Source organism: Cornus florida, unplaced genomic scaffold (genome assembly GCF_030987335.1).
Source record: "Cornus florida cultivar Cherokee Brave unplaced genomic scaffold, ASM3098733v1 CherokeeBrave_3.0.0_Hap2_Chr10, whole genome shotgun sequence".
NCBI classification, from domain to species: Eukaryota; Viridiplantae; Streptophyta; class Magnoliopsida; order Cornales; family Cornaceae; genus Cornus; species Cornus florida.
In genome coordinates, this window is record NW_026775580.1 from 72,379,292 (window position 1) to 72,398,917 (window position 19,626).

General features: G+C 34.5%; 2 protein-coding genes across 2 annotated transcripts; both read left to right on the forward strand.

Annotated features, from left to right (window-relative positions):
- The first annotated feature begins 2,681 nt into the window (after positions 1-2,681).
- Positions 2,682-4,316, forward strand: LOC132280142 (aldehyde oxidase GLOX1-like). Its single transcript, XM_059782271.1, has one exon. The coding sequence runs from the start codon at positions 2,682-2,684 to the stop codon at positions 4,314-4,316; it is 1,635 nt and encodes a 544-aa protein (XP_059638254.1).
- Positions 4,317-7,401: 3,085 nt separating this feature from the next.
- Positions 7,402-8,316, forward strand: LOC132277840 (protein FAR1-RELATED SEQUENCE 5-like). Its single transcript, XM_059779681.1, has 3 exons — positions 7,402-7,617; positions 7,705-7,793; positions 7,965-8,316. The coding sequence occupies exons 1-3, from the start codon at positions 7,402-7,404 to the stop codon at positions 8,314-8,316; spliced, it is 657 nt and encodes a 218-aa protein (XP_059635664.1).
- The last annotated feature ends 11,310 nt before the right edge of the window (positions 8,317-19,626 follow it).

Here is a 19,626-nt window from a genome sequence, read left to right on the forward strand (position 1 = left end):
CCACACCCTCTTCCTCAAGAAGGAAAGTCTGTTCTTAACCACCGAGGAGGGAAATGATGCTGAAAAAATACCAAGAAACTCATAAATACGACGAAAAAGTAATACCTGACATGGAAAACAACCGGAACATTTCGGATGAAAAGAAGAAAGCCCTTCTATACCTAAGATCCCAAATTTTTTAGGAATAGGGAGCGTTGCAGACTGAGGCACAAACCAATTCCCTCGGACAATGATCATCATCTCTTTCCATTTCTTCTCAGAATTGGGAAGGTGGGTACATAGTCTTTGTTGAATAGACGAAGTAACGAAATAGCGACCCAACTCTGCTTGATGCCTAGAGATAGTGTAACTAGGTTCAGGTCGATTCCCTATAATCTACGGTAGATAAAGAGAACCGAAATTAATCTAAAGAAGTTAGGGTTTACTTGAAGATGAGCAATCCCTAATTTATTAAACACTAAATGGTAAAAGGGATGAAGAGGAAAACGAAGAGCATGAAGATGCCCAATGGACAAGAGTAATTCATTCTCTCTGGCACCCTCACCGGAATTAAAGTCAGCATCGGAAAGATACCTAGAGATCTCCACACCTTCAGGAATCTCAAATTCTTCCATTACAGAATCAACAGAGAATTTAATGCGATGGACAGATAAGATCATATCTTTCTCTTCCTGAGTAAAAATCTCGTCAGATCCATAAATGGATTCCTCAGCTTGATGCAAAGAGTCATTCCCCCTCAAACTCGAATCACCCAAAGTATCTAAAGGGATGAAAGTTTTAGAGGGAGGAGTTATAAGGAGAACAGGAGATGAAGAAGGTGTCGACTCGAAATCCATAATCTCTATGTGGTCGTGGGTGGATGAAGTGCTCATAATGTAAAATCAGCAAGAAAGAACTAACCTGGTATTACGATGAAGCAATGAACTCAGCGAAGACAGAAGCAAACTTTGAAGAAGCTCTTGGGTCAAAATGTCAAAGGTCATATTTCAAAACCGCCTTTTGCAAAATTGGCAATCGTGCAAATTCAATTCCCTTCTAATTAGGAGCCGTAGTTCAATTTAGGAAGGAATTGGGAGCAAAGTGTGGAGGAAAAAATCCCCCTCCAATAAGAATCATCCACGTCACTATAATAAAGAATTACCTCATTGGTTCTCCGCTAGCCTATCAAAGCCCAATCCAGATTAAACCCAAGGAAAGTCAATAGCGATCCAAGGTTATTAGTATTAACCTCTCGGCCGGCTAGAAAACCCATCTGGCCCATTATGTATATGATCCAAGTCCAGTTCAGATTGATCAAATCCTACTTACCAACAGATCCTTCATATAAGGAAGTTCTGCATAGAAAAAGTCTTGCATGGAAAGAATTATAGAAAGAAAGAACCTTTTTGGTAAAGAGTTGTATGTGGAATGAATTAGAAGATAAGCATAGCGAATTCTACCATAATTTCATTATCTTTTTGTATATAAATAGAGGCTTAAACCTTCAATAAAGATGATCGAGCAATATAAGCTTTTCTCTGAATTTTCATTCTGATTATTGTTCTTTGATTTTGAGTAAGTTATATTTATTCTTTTTAACTTTTTAATTAAGTGAGTTCTAACACCTACAGATTGGTATAGCGTTTGTATGTGTACATATCTCTATTAGATGTGTGTGCCACACAGTGCAGCGTGCATCATGTTGTATCTCTTTATTATTCTAACAATTGGTTGGTTATTATCATACAGTATTTATTGGCATTAATACATGAAAGATGCACTATATTCTATTTAATCATGAGATGCACGCCCCTGCAAATACAAAAACCCACATAAGCCAATAACAACTATGCATGGCATCAAACATTTATATACGGTATATATACATATAATTTTTGATAAATATATATATAACTATAAATATATCACACACAAAATACCGGAAAGAAAAAAGAAAAACTGGTAAGTATATATATACATAAACTAGTTACCTTTTTTTATTGGGAAAATTACATATAAATGGAGTCAAAGTTTCATATTTACTTAGAGGCTGAGTCAAAGTTCCATATTTCTCTAAAATGGATTGCTGAGGTGGCACATGGTTTTTTACTGTTTAGAAATTGTGGTGCCTAAAATACCCTTCCGCGAAGGTACTACTTTTTCTTCGAAGGTACTACTTTTTTAAACTGAAGGTACTACTTTTTGGTATCCAGGTACCATGTTTTTTAAACACCCGCGAAGGTACTACTTTTTCTTCGAAGGTACTACTTTTTTGAACTGAAGGTACTACTTTTTTGAACTGAAGGTACTACTTTTTTGTTAGGGAAGGGCATTTTAGGCACCACAATTTTCTAAACAGTAAAAAACCATGTGCCACCTCAGCAATCCATTTTAGAGAAATATGGAACTTTGACTCAGTCTCTAAGTAAATATGAAACTTTAACTCCATTTATATGTAATTTTCCCTTTTTTATTTTATTTTTTATCTTCCGCGTGAAATAGAAATCCTTCTCGTAACCTTATTGAAAATGATATCTAAGCCCACAAAATTCATGTTCATAATCAAAGCAAAGCCTTCTACCCCTACATTTTTTATGAGTTCTACCTATGGGCTTCTGTATATCAAAGTCCTAATATTATAAAGGATTTAAATCCCAAATCTCACTTAACAAACACCCACTTACCCCCAAAAACTAAAATTCATGACCAAAAGCTTGCTTTTTTCCTTCCTCCTCCGGCAGCTACTAGTTATAGCCGCCGGACAATGTTGCCTGAATCTGACCCACGCATCTGGCGGCCGGTGGAAACTTCTGAATCCCAACATTGGCATATCAGCCATGCACATGCAGCTCCTCCACAACGACCGAGTTGTCATCTTCGACCGAACCGATTTCGGCCGCTCCAACATCTCACTCCCAAACCGCAAATGCCACCTTGCTTCCACCAATGACTGCACGGCTCACTCAGTCCAATACGACGTCACATCCAACACTATACGTCCTCTCACGGTCCTCACCGACGTCTGGTGCTCCTCAGGTGCTGTCATGCCTGACGGCCGTCTGATCCAAACCGGCGGGTTCAATGATGGAGAACATGTGGTCCGAATTTATCGGCCATGCATGGACTGTGATTGGGAGGAAGTCAGCTCCGGGTTAACTCATAGAAGATGGTATGTCACCAATCACATATTGCCGGACGGCCGGCAAATCATTGTCGGTGGCCGGAACCAGTTCAACTACGAATTTTACCCAAAAACTGCTTCGTCCAAAAAATCTTATAATTTACCCTTTTTAGCTCAGACCAATGAGCCAGAGATAGAGAACAATCTATACCCATTCGTTTTTCTCAATGTTGATGGAAATTTGTTTATTTTTGCTAATAATCGAGCTATACTATTCGAGTACGTGAACCGTGTCGTCGTTAGGACGTACCCGGAGATTCCCGGAGGCAATCCTCGGAATTATCCGAGCACTAGGTCTTCCGTTCTCCTTCCATTGAAGGACTTGCAGCGACCTGAAAATATTGAAGCTGAAGTTTTGGTTTGTGGTGGTGCACCGAAAGGATCGTACACCAGCGTGCAAAGTGGTAAGTTTGTCGGTGCTTTGAAAACGTGTGGGCGAATCAAAATAACCGACCCGGATCCGCAGTGGGTTGTGGAGAGAATGCCTCTGGCTCGGGTTATGGGTGACATGCTTTTACTACCAAACGGCAACGTACTGATCATTAACGGTGCGGCTGCCGGGACTGCCGGATGGGAAAAGGCTCGGCACCCGGTTCTCAAACCCATAATTTACCGACCTGATAGCCCAATTGAGTCTCGGTTCGAGGTACAAAATCCCACCACCATACCTCGTTTGTACCACTCCACGGCAATTATGTTGCGTGACGGTAGGGTTCTTGTTGGTGGTAGCAATCCTAATGTGTTCTATAATTTTACCGGAATACTTTTTCCGACGGAATTAAGTTTGGAAGCATTTTCACCGTCATATTTGGATTCAGGGTCAAGAGGTTTGCGCCCTAGAATTGTTTCACCTATTTCTCAAGCTAAGCTTAGGTATGGGCAGAAGGTAACAGTTCGATTCAAGGTAATGGGTGTGCTAAATGAGAATTTGATCTCTGTTACAATGTTGGTACCACCATTTAACACACACTCATTTTCAATGAATCAAAGATTGTTAGTGCTTGGTGGGAACAAGCTGAGAAAAGTAAGGAAATTTACTTATGAAGTGAGAGTGAGGACACCGAATTCGCGTAATCTTGCACCATCTGGATATTATCTTCTATTCGTGGTTCTCCAAGAAATTCCCAGTAAAGGTGTATGGATTCATATACAGTAAGTAACATTATATATTTATATGTGTACAGGCTAAAAACATATGCAATATTCTATTATCTTTCCCATTTCAATTTGATATGAATGCGCTTTATATATATATATATATATATGATTTTATTTTATTTTTCTCAGTGATTAATAAAATGTCAGCAAAAGTTGTATTTAGAAGATCATGCTATGTTTGGAAGTGGAGGTAGGAGTGTTCATTTGATTCGTCAATATGTGAAATCGATTTGATTCTTGCAGATTGAATTGATTTTTTAGTCTCGTAGTATAATTACAGATTGATATATAAGGGATTCGTAATCCATGGATCCATTAACGGATTAAAATTATATATAAAAAATACATATTTACACTATTTCTATTTTATTAATTCTGTTATTATTTTAAGTTTTACTGACTTTTAACCATAAAGTATACCTACTAAATCTTATTTTCAAAAGACCTATTAAGTCTTACTAACGTTAAAAATTCATCTATTAGATAATGATTAAAAATAATAATATTGAGCTATTTGAAAAAAGACCAATCAGTGAAACCAATCTGATTGGATCCGTAAAATAACGGATTGGATTGAATTTAATTTTCACCTAAAATATAGGAAACGAATCAAATTAAGTTTAATGTCTAATTCGATTCAATCCGTGGTCATCCCTAGGTGGAGGCATGAAGGCTTGATGCTTCGAGTGTGCCTCTTAGAGGTAGATCTCCTGCCATACAGTGCACCAAATTGTACAGCAGATGATCACGTTCATATCTCTTATGTCTACTCATGTCAAGAAAATTTGTTATCAATGCTGTATTTGTTTATTTTTTTCACTTTTGTATGTGGTCCCAATATTTATTAGTATACCTCTACGTATGTCCAGTTCTTTATGTACGTGGTACTTACCAAAAAAAGGTTGTATTGTTCTAACCATTGGAGGGTTATTATCATAAACTAATGTAATTGACATTAATACATGAAAGTTAGGCCTTGCTTTTACTTCTTATATATATGGATAATAAATCCACTAAAGTGACTTTGATGTAATAGGAGTTAAAACATTTGCAAGTTGTTCATTTGGGGACCATGCATGGTTACTATGTACCTACACATTTAGTTAATTTATATATGATATACTACATATATGTATAATGTATGTATATATGTGTATATATTATAGCACGTATAATATATTACATCATGTCGTTTTTACGGAATTGAAGTTGTTTACAACATAACGAGAGAGACTCTGGCATCATTTCATGAAGGTGAAACTGAGTTTTGCCTATGGCTAACAAATACTATTATCTTTTTAATTATAAAAAAAGAAAAAAAAAATAGAATTATTGTACTACTGAGTTGTTGTTTTGGATTTGGCTGAGAAGAGTGTTAATTTAATTTCCAACTTGGGGTTAATTAATTCCACAAATTTTATTGTTCGTTTTCCGAACTTAGAGAAGCTCTGTCAAAAAGGTTTTAATTTGAAATATTGTAGAATGCGACAATCGATATTGCTAGAAGAGCAATGCAGGCATTTTTTCAAGGCAGGTGGGGCGGTTCCATGTGTTTGTTGGGTGGTGATCATGAAAATAGGGAATGATCACCTCCAAATAAAAATTAATACAGGTTGATGGCCACCGAAATCGTCTCCAGTGGAACAGGAGACCTGTTTCTTCCGATTTTTACTGTTCATGCACTGTTGCGACAGGAAAAATGGCCAAACAGGATTTCGGGTAAAAAAAGGTATATATATACACACACATATACCAAATATATATACACATATACAAAATTATACCTATTTAAACTCAGATTTAAGTGCCAAATTGAAAATTCCAAAACAGATTTAGCGTCTCTTCCTAATCTTCTTTCTTCCTGTCTCCCAAAATATAAAAATAAATAACTTTCTCTTCCAAAAAAAGTCTCAGCTCTGATTTCCTTAATTTTCTTCTTTTCAAATTTACAATTCTTTCCAAATGTTTGATTGAACGTCGGAGAAGACGAAGCTACAGTGACGAAGCTATAGCGCCTCTTCTTAATCTTCTTTCTTCCTCTCTCCCAAAATATAGAAAGAAATAAATTCCTCTTCCCAAAAAAGTCTCAGCTTTCCTTAATTTTCTTGTTTCCAAATTTACAATTTCTTTCCAAAGGTTTGATTGAACGCCGGAGAAGACGAAGCTACAGTGTCCTGTGTTTGATTGAACGCCGAAGAAGACAAAGCTACATTGTACTGGTTTTGTAAATGAATTTGTGAATAGTATGACATTGTGTTTCATTAGTTTTGTTTGGTTATTCTTGAACTGTTATTAAATTGTAAAAAATTGAATGAGAAATTCTGAAAATTTTATTATTAAATTGTGTAAAAGTTGTGATATTATTTTAAGTTATGTTATGTTTTAAACTTTCAATTTAAGATGTTAGAATAAATTTTTCATTGTATTCCTGTAATATTACAGTGTTTTATTCGTGATAAATACTACAAAATAGTTGTGATATTATTTATTATAAGAAATGGAGGTTGAATGGAGGTTTTACACTTCCAATTTAAGATGTTAGAATAAATTTTCCATTGTATTCTTGTAAGTTTCCATTGAGAGTTATGATTGTTCATTATAAATAACTTAACATGGTTGTAATATTTCTCAAAATAAGCCCAAAAAAGTTTGCAAGTCCATTTTTGATTTGGAAAAAGTGAAATGGATAAGTTAACATAGTTGTAATTTTTATGAAAATAGAAGGCCCAAAAAGGTTGGAAGTGCATGTTTGAGATGTAAAAAGTTAAATAAATCATTAATTTTGTTATTTGTAGCACAATTAAAATATGTGCTGTTGAGGAAATTGGATTCCTGATACATTATACTATCCTGAATAATGTTAATAGGTCAGAAAATTGTTCCAATAAATAAAATTGTCCGTGCCTGCAAGACAGCCTTTTGTTCTTTCTTTTTTTCTTTTTTCTTTTTTCTTTTTTATGTTGTAGGTTTCTTATTTGAATTATTGGAATGGAAGAGGTATTAAATAGCATCGAAGACACAACATATACAAGAAGCGCTCCTATTGTAGGGCCGATGTCATATAATGAAAACCAAAAATAGGTATGAAGTTTGAAACTAAGGTAGAGGCATATGATTTCTATAGTTCATATGCCCATCGAGTCGGTTTTAGCATCCGCAAAGAGTATTTTAATAAGAGCAAGAAGACTGGTAAACTATCATCGAGATTGTTAATATGCTACAAGGAAGGTTTCAGGGTTGACAACATTCGGGACAGTATGAACTGGTTACCTTGCTCGAATGCTTATACAATATTCCAAGTATACCCAGAAGTTGGAAGTTACAAAATTTGTTGAAAGCCACAACCATTGATGATTGATGAATGCATTCACATGCTGTCGTCCCAGTGTAAAATTACCCACGTTCAGGCCATTGATTTGGAATTGGCTTCTGATTCAGGAATAACCCCTCGCAATTTATATGAGTTGATGGGAAGGTAAACTGGTGGAAAAGAATTAGTCAGGTACATGAAGTTGGATTTAGAAAATCATATAAGGACCCGAACACAAAATAAGCTTGAATATGAAGAGGCAACATGGCTAATGAATTATTTTGAGACTCAGTCTTGTGAAGATCTATATTTCTTTTATGCATTCCAATTGGACAGTGATCAAATAATCACAAACATATTATGGGCTAATTCAAAAATGATAGTTGATTATTGCAATTTTGGAGATGTTAGTTTTGACACAACCTACAAAGTTGAACATGGCAACCGTCCATTTGGAAGTTTCTTGGGGTTGAATCATCACCGGGAGACCACTGTATTTGGAGCAGCGTTCATGTATGACGAGACTGCAGATTCGTTTGTTTGGTTGTTTCAAACGTTTTTTAAAACAATGTCCAGTAAAGTGACCAAAACGATCTTCACTGATCAAGATGCTGCAATGGGAAAGGCATTGACGCAAGTGTTTTCAATTCAGATCTCCACTCTTTGCATTTCCTTTTACATTGTGTAGTTGGCAGTGGTACATGTTATTACGTAGTTATATTACAGAAAATAATTTTACAAGTGATGCCAGGGACAAAACATTATCTGTGTGTTTGGCACCTAATGCAAAATGCACAGAAGCATCTAGCGTTCTTGTTTAGACGTGCGCAAGGCTTAAAGAAGGTGTTATCAAAATTAATGTTTCAAATTGAGGAGACGGGAGAATTTACCCGGGAATGGAATTTAATGATAACGGAATATGGTCTTGTTGGTAAGACATGGCCTACAAATCTGTTAGGTTTGAAACATAGATGGGCATGGCATTTATCAAACATGTTTGGTCTGCGGGTATCCGCAGCATACAACTGAGTGAAAGCTTCAATGGTTGCTTGAAGGCATACTTATTCAGGCAACTAATTCTTTTAGATTTCTTCACACACTTTGAAAGGCTGTTGTTCGACAAGCGTTACAAGGAGTATGTAGCCGAGTATGGGTTGCTCCATAATATACCTCAACTGCAAACAAACTATAACATATTAATAGAGGCGGCAAACCTGTACACAAAGGTTATATTTGATATTTTCCAAGACGAGTTCTTAATAGCTAGTGCCAGTCAAAGGATCATTAGTTGCAGTCCCATCGATGGCAACAGAGGTTGTGTTTACAAAGTCGTTGGTGAGGATGGGATGCAACGCGATGTGACGAAGACATCAGAAGATGAATTTTTATGTTCTTATTGTAAATTTGAAAGGGAGGGTATTATCTATAGGCATAGTTTGAAAATCTTAAAGGACTCATGCATGTTCGCTAATACATTGCCTCGTTAATATATATTAAGAAGGTGGACTAGAACTGCTAGAGATGGCAGCTTGGAAGAAAATCTTTTTAGTGAAGTGATTGCCAATGCGGATCTGAAAATTGAGGTTAGGAGACGGCACAGGGTACTTTGTCATATTCTGACAGAAATTTATTCCATTGCATCGGAGGATAAGTACGGATACAATGATTTGTTACTCAAAGCCATGGAGTAGAAAAAAATTGCCCAATCAAGTTGTAGGCGTAGATTTGCTGAGAGGAATGAAATTTATAGTGGTCATAAAGGCAAAAAGCAATATTTGGGGAGCAACATAAATAGTGACAAAATCCCCAATGGGCTCAAGTGTAAAGATACACAGAAAGGAAAATTTAAGAGGTTAAAACCGACCATGGAGCTAAAGAGTCGCAATAAGACGAAATCAATGAAACGAACAGTTCAGGTTGAGGTACTTTTATCCCCTTTCTATTTTCCAAGTACTTTCATCAGCAATACTAGTTATGTGTATTAAATTGTGCATACGTAATAATTCTTATAATTGTGTTGTAGAATTGCAATGAAGCCCTTTAATCTGGAAAGGTAGGTGGCAGTAGTCATAGTCGAACAATCCCCTACCACGTGTTAGTGAATGTGAGTATTGTTGCATAACAATTTTCAGCACATTGCTTAACATGTTCATTATGGTTACAAGGAAATCTCTGGTCAAATATTTTACAACATTTATTTTGTAGGGCTGTAAAAATCTAGCTGAATTTCTCAGTAAAGAAAGTTATGTCACACCACCACAACGTGTAATACATCACACAAGGTTTTGGCAACTGCCTGGTGAAATAAGTACTCCATTAACTAACCAGGCAAGTGTGTTGTTAAGGTGGAACCAATATATAAATTACAATATACAAAGTTGCATAATTATTTAATTACTAGTTTATAATATATAAGGAAAACTATATAATGCTGCAAACCGTTGTTACCGATTCATGCATTTCCAATACCAGTTATTCACATTATGATTGGTTCGCTGATGATTTTAGAAGTGATAAGATACGTAGTTGTCCTTGTCAACACAATTTGTACCAGTATATTTTTTATGAAATTTTCTTGTGTGTCTTGTGATATTATCTAATTTGATTGTATTTTGTGCCATGATCATATTCAAAGATAGCAGATTTAAACAATTGCAAAACGAGTGTCAGGCCAACGTCCCAAATGTCAATCGCGGAGATTGGACCGACGAATTTAACGACTCTTTCATTATTGACAATCATTCCATTATGTATTTAACATTGTTTTTATGATGTTGTTGATTTAACTCTGCTTAATTGTTGTTTGCTTTTATAACAATTTCGGTGGGTTGGACAAATTTGTATAATTTTGTATATTATGAAAATGCATGATAAGTGATTTTGATCATGCATTATGAAATGTAATTAGTTGAGATATGAGTGTGAGTCAAGTATTTGAATTGAGACAAATGCATTGAAATATAATTGGTTTATGTCCGTAATTTCGTACATAAGTTATGAGAAAAATCCTAAATAATTCGTAAGTAATAGAGTACTTGCATCCACAATAGTTATCTTTTAATTGACGTGTTGTCATGCATTTTTCCATTTTTTGCAGAGCCAAAGAGTAATACAATCCAAAGAAACCCCTCAACTTATACTCTTATGTAAATACATATGTAGAAACTATCCCAATAGTTATGTATATATTTTGATTCTGAAGGTATAAGAAACATCCCAATAAATTTGTAAGACAATTTACAAAGCTCAAAGTAATAGAATCCAAATACAACTCTCAAGTGATACACTTATGCAAATACATATGTAAGATCTATCCCAATACTAATGTAGAAATTTTGGTTCTGAAGGTATAAGAAACGTCCCAATAAATTTGTAATACAATTTACAAGGCCCAAAGTAATAAAATGCAAACATAACTCTCAAATGATACACTTATGCAAATACATATGTAACACCTATCCCAATACTTACGCAAAAATTTTCATTATGAAGGTATAAGTAACATCTCAATAAATTTGTAAGACAATTTGCAAGGCCCAAAGTAATAAAATTTAAATACAACTATCAAGTGATAAACTTATGCAAATATATATGTAGAACCGATCCCAATACTTATGTACATATTTTCGTTCTGAATGTATAAGAAACATCCCAATAAATTTGTAAGACAATTTACAAGGCCCAAAGTAATAGAATCCAAATACAACTCTCAAGTGATACACTTATGCAAATACATATGCAAGACCTATCCCAATAATTATGTAAAAATTTTCGTTCTGAAGGTATAAAAAATATCCCAATAAATTTGTAAGACAATTTGTAAGGCTAAAAGTAATAGAATCCAAATACAACTCTCAAGTAATAAAATTATGCAAATACATATGTAGAACCGATCCCAATACTTATGTAAAAAATTTCGTTCTGAAGGTATAAGAAACATCCCAATAAATTTGTAAGACAATTTGTAAGGCCCAAAATAATAGAATCCAAATACAACTCTCAAGTGATACACTTATGCAAATACATATGTAACACCTATCACAATACTTATGTACAAATTTTCGTTCTGAAGGTATAAGAAACATCCTAATAAATTTGTAAGAAAATTTACAAGGCCCAAAGTAATAGAATCCAAATACAACTCTCAAGTGATAAACTTATGCAAATACATATGTAGAACCAATCCCAATACTTATGTACAAATTTTCGTTCTACAGGTATAAGAAATATCCCAATAAATTTGTAAAACAATTTGTAAGGCCTAAAGTAATAGAATTCAAATACAACTCTCGAGTGATACACTTATGCAAATACATATGTAACACCTATCCTAATACTTATATAAAAATTTTCATTCTGAAGGTATAAGAAACATCCAAATAAATTTGTAAGACAATTTGTAAGGCCCAAAGTAATAGAATACAAATACAACTCTCAAGTGATAAACTAATGCAAATACATATGTGAAACATATCATAATACTTATGTACAAATTTTCATTCTGAAGGTATAAGAAACATCCCAATAAATTTGTAAGACAATTTGTAAGGCCCAAAATAATAGAATCCAAATACTACTCTCAAGTGATACACTTATGCAAATACATATGTAACACCTATCCCAATACTTATGTAAAAAATTTCGTTTTGAATGTATAAGAAACATCCCAATAAATTTGTAAGACAATGTGCAAGGCCCAAAGTAATAGAATCAAAATACAACTCTCAAGTGATAAACTTATGCAAATACATATGTAAAACCTATCCCAATACTTATGTGCAAATTTTCGTTCTGAAGGTATAAAAAAATCCCAATAAATTTGTAAGACAATTTGTAAGGCCCAAAATAAAAGAATTCAAATACAACTCTCAAGTGATTAAATTATATAAATACATATGTAAAACTTATCCAAATACTTATGTAAAACTTTTCATTTTGAAGGTATAAGAAACATCCCAATAAATTTGTAAGACAGTTTACAAGGCTCAAAGTAATAGAATCCAAATACAACTCTCAAGTGATACACTTATGCAAATACATATGTACCACCTATACTAATACTTATGTACCTATTTTCCTTCAAAATTTATAAGAAAAATCCAAATAAGTTTGTAAGACAATTTGTAAGGCCCAAAGTAATAGAATCCAAATAAAACTCTCAAGTGATACACTTATGCAAATACATATGTACCACCTATACCAATACTTATGTACCTATTTTCCTTTAGAATTTATAAGAAAAATCTAAATAAATTTGCAAGACAATTTGTAAGGCCCAAAAGTAATAGAATCCAAATACAACTCTTAAGTGATACACTTATGCAAATACATATGTAAGACCTTATGTACATATTTTCGTTAGAATTTATAAGAAAAATTCCAATAAATTTGTAAGACAATTTGTAAGCCCAAAGTAATAGAATCTAAATACAACTCTCAAGTGATAGTTATGCAAATATATATGTAAAACCTATCACAATACTTATGTTCATATTTTTGTTACAAATTTATAATAAATATCCCAATAAATTTGTAATATAATTTGTAAGGCCCAAAGTAATAGAATCTAAATACAACTCTCAAGTGATCCAGTTACGCAAATACATACGTAAAACCTATCCCAATAGTTATGTACAAATTTTCGTTGTGAAGGTATAACAAAGAAATAAAATCCAAATACAACTCTCAAGTGATAACTTATGCAAATACATATATAAAACCTATCACAATACTTATGTAACTATCTTCGATCTGAAGGTATTAGAAACATCCCAATATATTTGTAATACAATTTGCAAGGCCCAAAGTAATAGAATCCAAATCCAACTCTCAAGTAACTTATGCAAATACATATGTAAAACCTATCCCAATACTTATGTAAATGTTTTCATTCTGAAGGTATAATAAATATCCCAATAAATTTGTAATACAGTTTGTAAGACCAAAGTAATAGAATCTAAATACAACTCTCAAGTGATCCACTTATGCAAATACATATGTATCACCTATCCCAATAGGTATGTACATATTTTTGTTCTGAATGTATAAGAAATATCCCAATAAATTTGTAAGACAATTTGTAAGGTCCAAAGTAATAGAATCTAAATACAACTCTCAAGTGATCCACTTATGCAAATACATATGTAACACCTATGCAGGAATAGAAGAAATAGGGGAAATTTTACATATATAGGTACTTCATTAATTTCAGCAGAATCAAACATTCAATACTACTTCACACACTCAAACACACATAATAATATTACCATTGTATACATTACAAATGGTGAACCACATAAAACAAAACAAGCCCACACCATACTTGCCAGTATGGAAGTTCACTTACTTTTTTCTATGACTCCTTTGCGGTGGAATTTAGAAGTCATCATCCCCAGAGTCTGAAAAATCTGATAATTTTAAATCAGATTTTAGGTTCTGTTCATTCATAATACTTTTAAACTCTTCGTCTGGGTTCTCAAATGTGTTGTTCACCTTTGAAAACTTCTCTATCTTACGTCGTCTAACATATAATTGACGGATCTCACGTTTGATTTGAACAATCAGGGATTTCATATCTGCCACTTTTGACTGTTCCATTTTAAGGTGATGTGCTCTAAGAATTACCACTCTTACTCTTCTGCACTCGGCGATAATGGCACTCTGTTGATGTCTTAACTCAGCGTACCTTATACATTGTTCAGACTGCGTTCGTGGTTAGCATAGAAGGTGATGGACATCGTGTACTGGTTGTGGTTGACTTAAGTCTACAACCTCAGCTTACGGCTGACCTTCAGACTTGGAAACTTCCCCATAAGCCTGCATGTGCTATCGACCTAAAGCTTAAATAGCCTCTTCATGGCTATCATAACCATAATACTTAGCATCAGGAAACCCTTGCGTTTGTGCTTTTGTTTCTTGCAACTTCGTGTATATACCTACATTTTAACCAACAAATATAACGTAATAGTGACGTGGAGGCATTGTTTTCATAGATTTTGGATGTTTGTCCCTCAATCAAAAGATGATGCCTTCAAACTATACATTAAGGCTGCAATAAGAAGGCAAAACACCTTATACCATCCTTCAATACAATCAACAATCAGCCTTAACCATTGTTTTAAGTGTGGGAATGACTACTTTCTACCACATTTATGTAACATCCCATCCTTCAATAAATGCATACTAGTTTGGTTGTAAATGAAAAGAATCATCCCAATAGTTAAGTACTAGTTTGGTTGTAAATTAATTAAAGTAGTTATTAGAAATTTATCTAAAATTCATTTATGACATGGCAAAAATCTATTGGCTACAGAAGTGTAATGGTGAAGCTTCGAAATTAGCTTCCAAAGGAAGCTTTGAAATTCTTGGGCAACAATAATTATTCTTGGGCAGCAATTGGTATTTGGCTTCCAAAGGAAGCTTTGTAATATACTTGGACACCAAGTATATTTTTGGCTATAAATAGCCTTGCACTCATTCGATGAAAAGCATCCGAGCAAGAGACAATATTCGGATCAAGAGAGTATATTGGTTTTATGTGTGTGAGAAAATCCTTTTGTGTGTGCAATCTTCAAGTGACACTTGAAGCTTGTCTTTGGGTTGGCTTTTTCTCTTTGTGTAAACCATATACTATTTGGGTATTTCTTGACAGTGTTGTGTGAGTCTTCTTTGTTGGTGAGTTAGTAGTGTGAGAAAAGAGATTATTATGGGAAAGAACCAAAACGCCCTTCAGTTTGTTATCTTTTTCTTTTTAGTGATACGAATCATCATCACCCGTGGACGTAACCCTATTTGTGAGGGTAAACCATGTATAAATCCTTGTCCCGCTTGTGTATGCCTATTTTATTTTTCTCTATCATTATTTTTCTCTTGTTCTCATAAACTCCTATTCGATCCTAATTTTATAACAGTAGTGTTACCATAAATCGAATCAGTTTCCTTCTAACCTGGTTTGTACTTAATTTCATGGACTGAACAATAAGACACATCCTAATAAAGTTCTCAAAACTTTCAAAACTGTGCTTTTAGTAACATCCGAATAAATTCAACTAACTTTGTCATTTATTGCATTTCAAAACCCTCCTCCCCCAATGCCGGATTGCAGTTTATATTTTAAATGCAACTTACTCTTCTCACATCAAACAAATACGGAGTATATAATATGTAGTCCATAGTCACCTAGTTTTTACTATAAATAGGACTCCTTGGAACTCTTCTAAAACCACCAAGTAACCAAATATGTCATCAAGGAAGCAGGGAAAAATTAGTGGTGGCTCACGAGCTCCCCGAAGAGGAAGAAGAGTGAACCTTCCTACTCCTACTCCTTCTCCTCTAGTGAACCCCCTCCTCCTCCTCTTCCTCCAGCACCCCATCATTTCCCCCCTGATCCAGAGTATTTACTCATGAGGGTCAATAACCTATCTATTGAAGTGAATCGGCTCTGGAGGTTGTGCAGAGCCATGAAAAGGCGGATCAACCGCCTGGAAAGGGATTTCGAAGACGATTCGGACTCGGCAATAGTCGAGGTTCTAGGGGAAAGAAGCTTCTCCAACGCTTCCCATCCCAATTGATCATTCTGTGAGGGGTGGTTTTGTGGGAGCTGGTCATTCTGTGGTTCTCTAATATTGTGATGGTGTGACTGTCTGTGGTTCTATGATATTCTGATGGTGTGACTGTGTGTGATATTCTACTAAGTTTAAGTATGTATGACATCTTCGATATCTACTATTTTTGTTTTGGGGTTGTAAAGTTTTTTTACTGTCTGCTCTCCTTTTGTTGGGTTATGGGAGAGATGATTGTTTTATTGGGCTCTCTAAGCCATTAAGGCCCTTTGGCTTTGGTTATTTTGTAGTTCTTGGAATGTGTAAAATACAAATCGCCATTAATGGGTAATACAAATCGCCATTAATGGGTTACTTACATATATATTAAGTGGTAACTCTTTCATTGTGTATGAAACTTTCAGTACATGAGTTTAGGCAGGTTTTTATTTTCTGAATTGTGTGAATCAGAATATGCTTTTATATGACAAATAATTAATTTAGTAGAATGGGTAATGAATTGGTGTCAGTGTGGAGTTATTATTTAAAGGTTGCAAAAAGGATATATTCTTGAAATACATAGATCAACCAAAGGAATAATATTGTGTATAATTAATTAACTAGACTAGGTAATGAATTTCTGTCAGTTACCGTTTAAGGGATATCATTTATAGTAGTTACCATTTAAGGGATACAAGAAGGAGGAAGGGTTACCATTTAAAGAAAGGGTTACCTTTGAATGAATATAGGGGCTACATATATAGATGGTTAGATTTAACCTATATTTAAATCAGAGTCCTCTTAAAAACAAAACTGTTTATCGTACATATGGAGATAAAGCTGCAAAATACGATTGATAACGTGGTTGGGCGAATTGATGCCATATGTTTCAAGTCTTGCACCGACAAGTATGAGTGGTGAGTTATTTATAAAATATTGCATTTAAAGTTTTGATGTATTACTAATTGATTAGGAGATTTAATTTATTTAGGGAAATACAACAACTTGGGAATGCACCTTGGACCATTTCATCGGACCATTATGATGTAGCAGAGCAAATACTAACAAGTGAGTGCCCACGGCATGTAATCGCAGAGAGGCGTATGTACGTACAACATTGTCTTGAGTCTAAGAATAATGATGTAAGGTTTATAAATGGTGTGGTATGATTTCTACCATTTTAAAGTAAATATTAATTTTCATAAATTCTTACTTTACAAATGTAAATCATAATATATGTTTGTGTGGTTCTTGTAGGTTGAATGAATTCTGTACAACCAAATCAAAGGGTTGGCATTCCTGCGTAGAGGTGGACTTGAGTATACATATGTCATGTGTATTGCATTATTGTTTGGAGACGAAGTACAGAAGGAAGCCAGAATTAATTTATTAAATGTGTTATTGACAAATGAACAACTCAGGGGAGCGTTGAAAACTATGTGGACAAAAATGCTTACAGTGATTCAAAAGGAGAAATGTTGCAATAGTAAATTCTTTGAACATATCCCTCAATGCTGCCGAGAAGACAACCACATGAACTGGCGATGCTAGATTCTTCAATGAGGAAATCATTACTTGTCATCATTGTTGGTGTGATTTAAATGTCATGTTGTTGCAAGGAAAGCTTTCAAGTAATTATATAGAATCATAAAATTCGTAGTAAAAGCCCTTGCATGGTTTCTGTGAAATAAATGTCATGTATTACACAATATGGTTTGTTGTGGTGTTGTTAAAATAAATTAGGGTTTGGAAAACCACATAGTTGATTTGACTACCAAAATATTAGGTTGTCTTATTATTTGCCTGTATTCAATAGTCATCAATATCTCCTCACTATCCTCACTAAATACTGCAACCCCACCTATATGTAGAAATTTAAAAATTTTATTAAATTGCATAGTGAAATTATGAGGTTTTGAAATACAAAACTAGCAAGGGTTACCGTTGCATTACGGCTGTCAGTGACTGTTTTGGTACTATAGTAACGTTAGGAATACAACCCCTATAAATTCGGATTTCCTACATTGCAATTCCTAATTTCCCAGGCCATCCATCTTCATCGTTGAACCCTTTTATTCAAATACACCTCTCAGGTCTTGGAAGCTCTAATCATTAAAGTACAATAGCTTCCTCAACCAACAGTCGTGCAAGCCGAAGAAATTTCAGGCCAACAAATATGTTCATGACGGTTCGAGGATTAAGAGTTTTGTTTGCATATGTTTCTTTCAATATTTTTTCCGCTTTATTTTCTAGTCTTGTTGACCTTATTTTATAGCCCACTAAATTCATATTAATTTGTTCTTATGTTTTATTTTGAACTTCCAAATGCCATCTTCCACGCAACCAACCAACCACCTACAAGACGTAAGGTATATGAATAAAACTTATTGGTGAGATGAACATAATATGGCTGACGTTAAAACACAGGGAAAGAAGTCAGAAACAAAGGAAAACTCTATTATGTATGTCCGAAGGAACGACAAGAACGTTGCGGCTTCTAGGAATGGTGTTACCCTATTTCAACCAACAATGTTCGAACTGCAACTTCAGGCACAACTAACCCCAATGAATCACCATTTGCTCAGTCCATGGGAGAAGACATAAATTGGGTGGATGATGTGGAGGATCTAAATTCTGAAAGTACAGTTTATGCTTCAACTGTGAGACTCTCGAAGCCAGCAATGCAAACGTGAAGCTGCTAGCAAAGTTTGGGTTTTTTATGATAGCCTTATATTTTTTGTTAATTGTAATTATTTTTCTTAACCTATGATGTGATTACGAATTTCTGGCTTTTACACGAATGGATGATGTGGATATTCTCTATAACTTTAGAACAACATTTTGTATAAGTTTATCAAAATATATGAATTATGTCATTGTCAAATTATAACAAATTATATCAATTATAACCCTCATAGAAGTAAACCCTAAAGTCAGAAAATTTATAGCATTGATATGAATTATATAATTTGATATATCATTGTTAAGTTATAGCAAATTATATCAATTATAAACCTCAGAAAAGTAAACCCTAAAGTCAGAAATTTGATAACATTGATATGAATTATATAATTTGATATATCATTGTCATTGTTATAGCAAATTATATCAATTATTTAACGACCCACTCCACCACATGGTATGATATTGTCCACTTTGGGCCTGAGCCCGCACGGTTTTGCTCTTGGACTTTACCTTAAAATGCCTCATACCAATTAAAGTGACACACCTACATATAAGTACTTCACCTTTCCTTTTCCCAGACAATATAAGATTGTGCACCCGTAACTCACCAGTATGGTAGCCTGTCAGTGTCTCACACCCACCTACGACATACGCGCCCACAGGGTCATCACAATCTACCCCCTTGGAGGCCCGACGTCCCCGTCGACACACTTCCGGCTGGGTCAAGCTCTGATACCATTTTTTTTTTAACGACCCACTCCACCACATGGTAT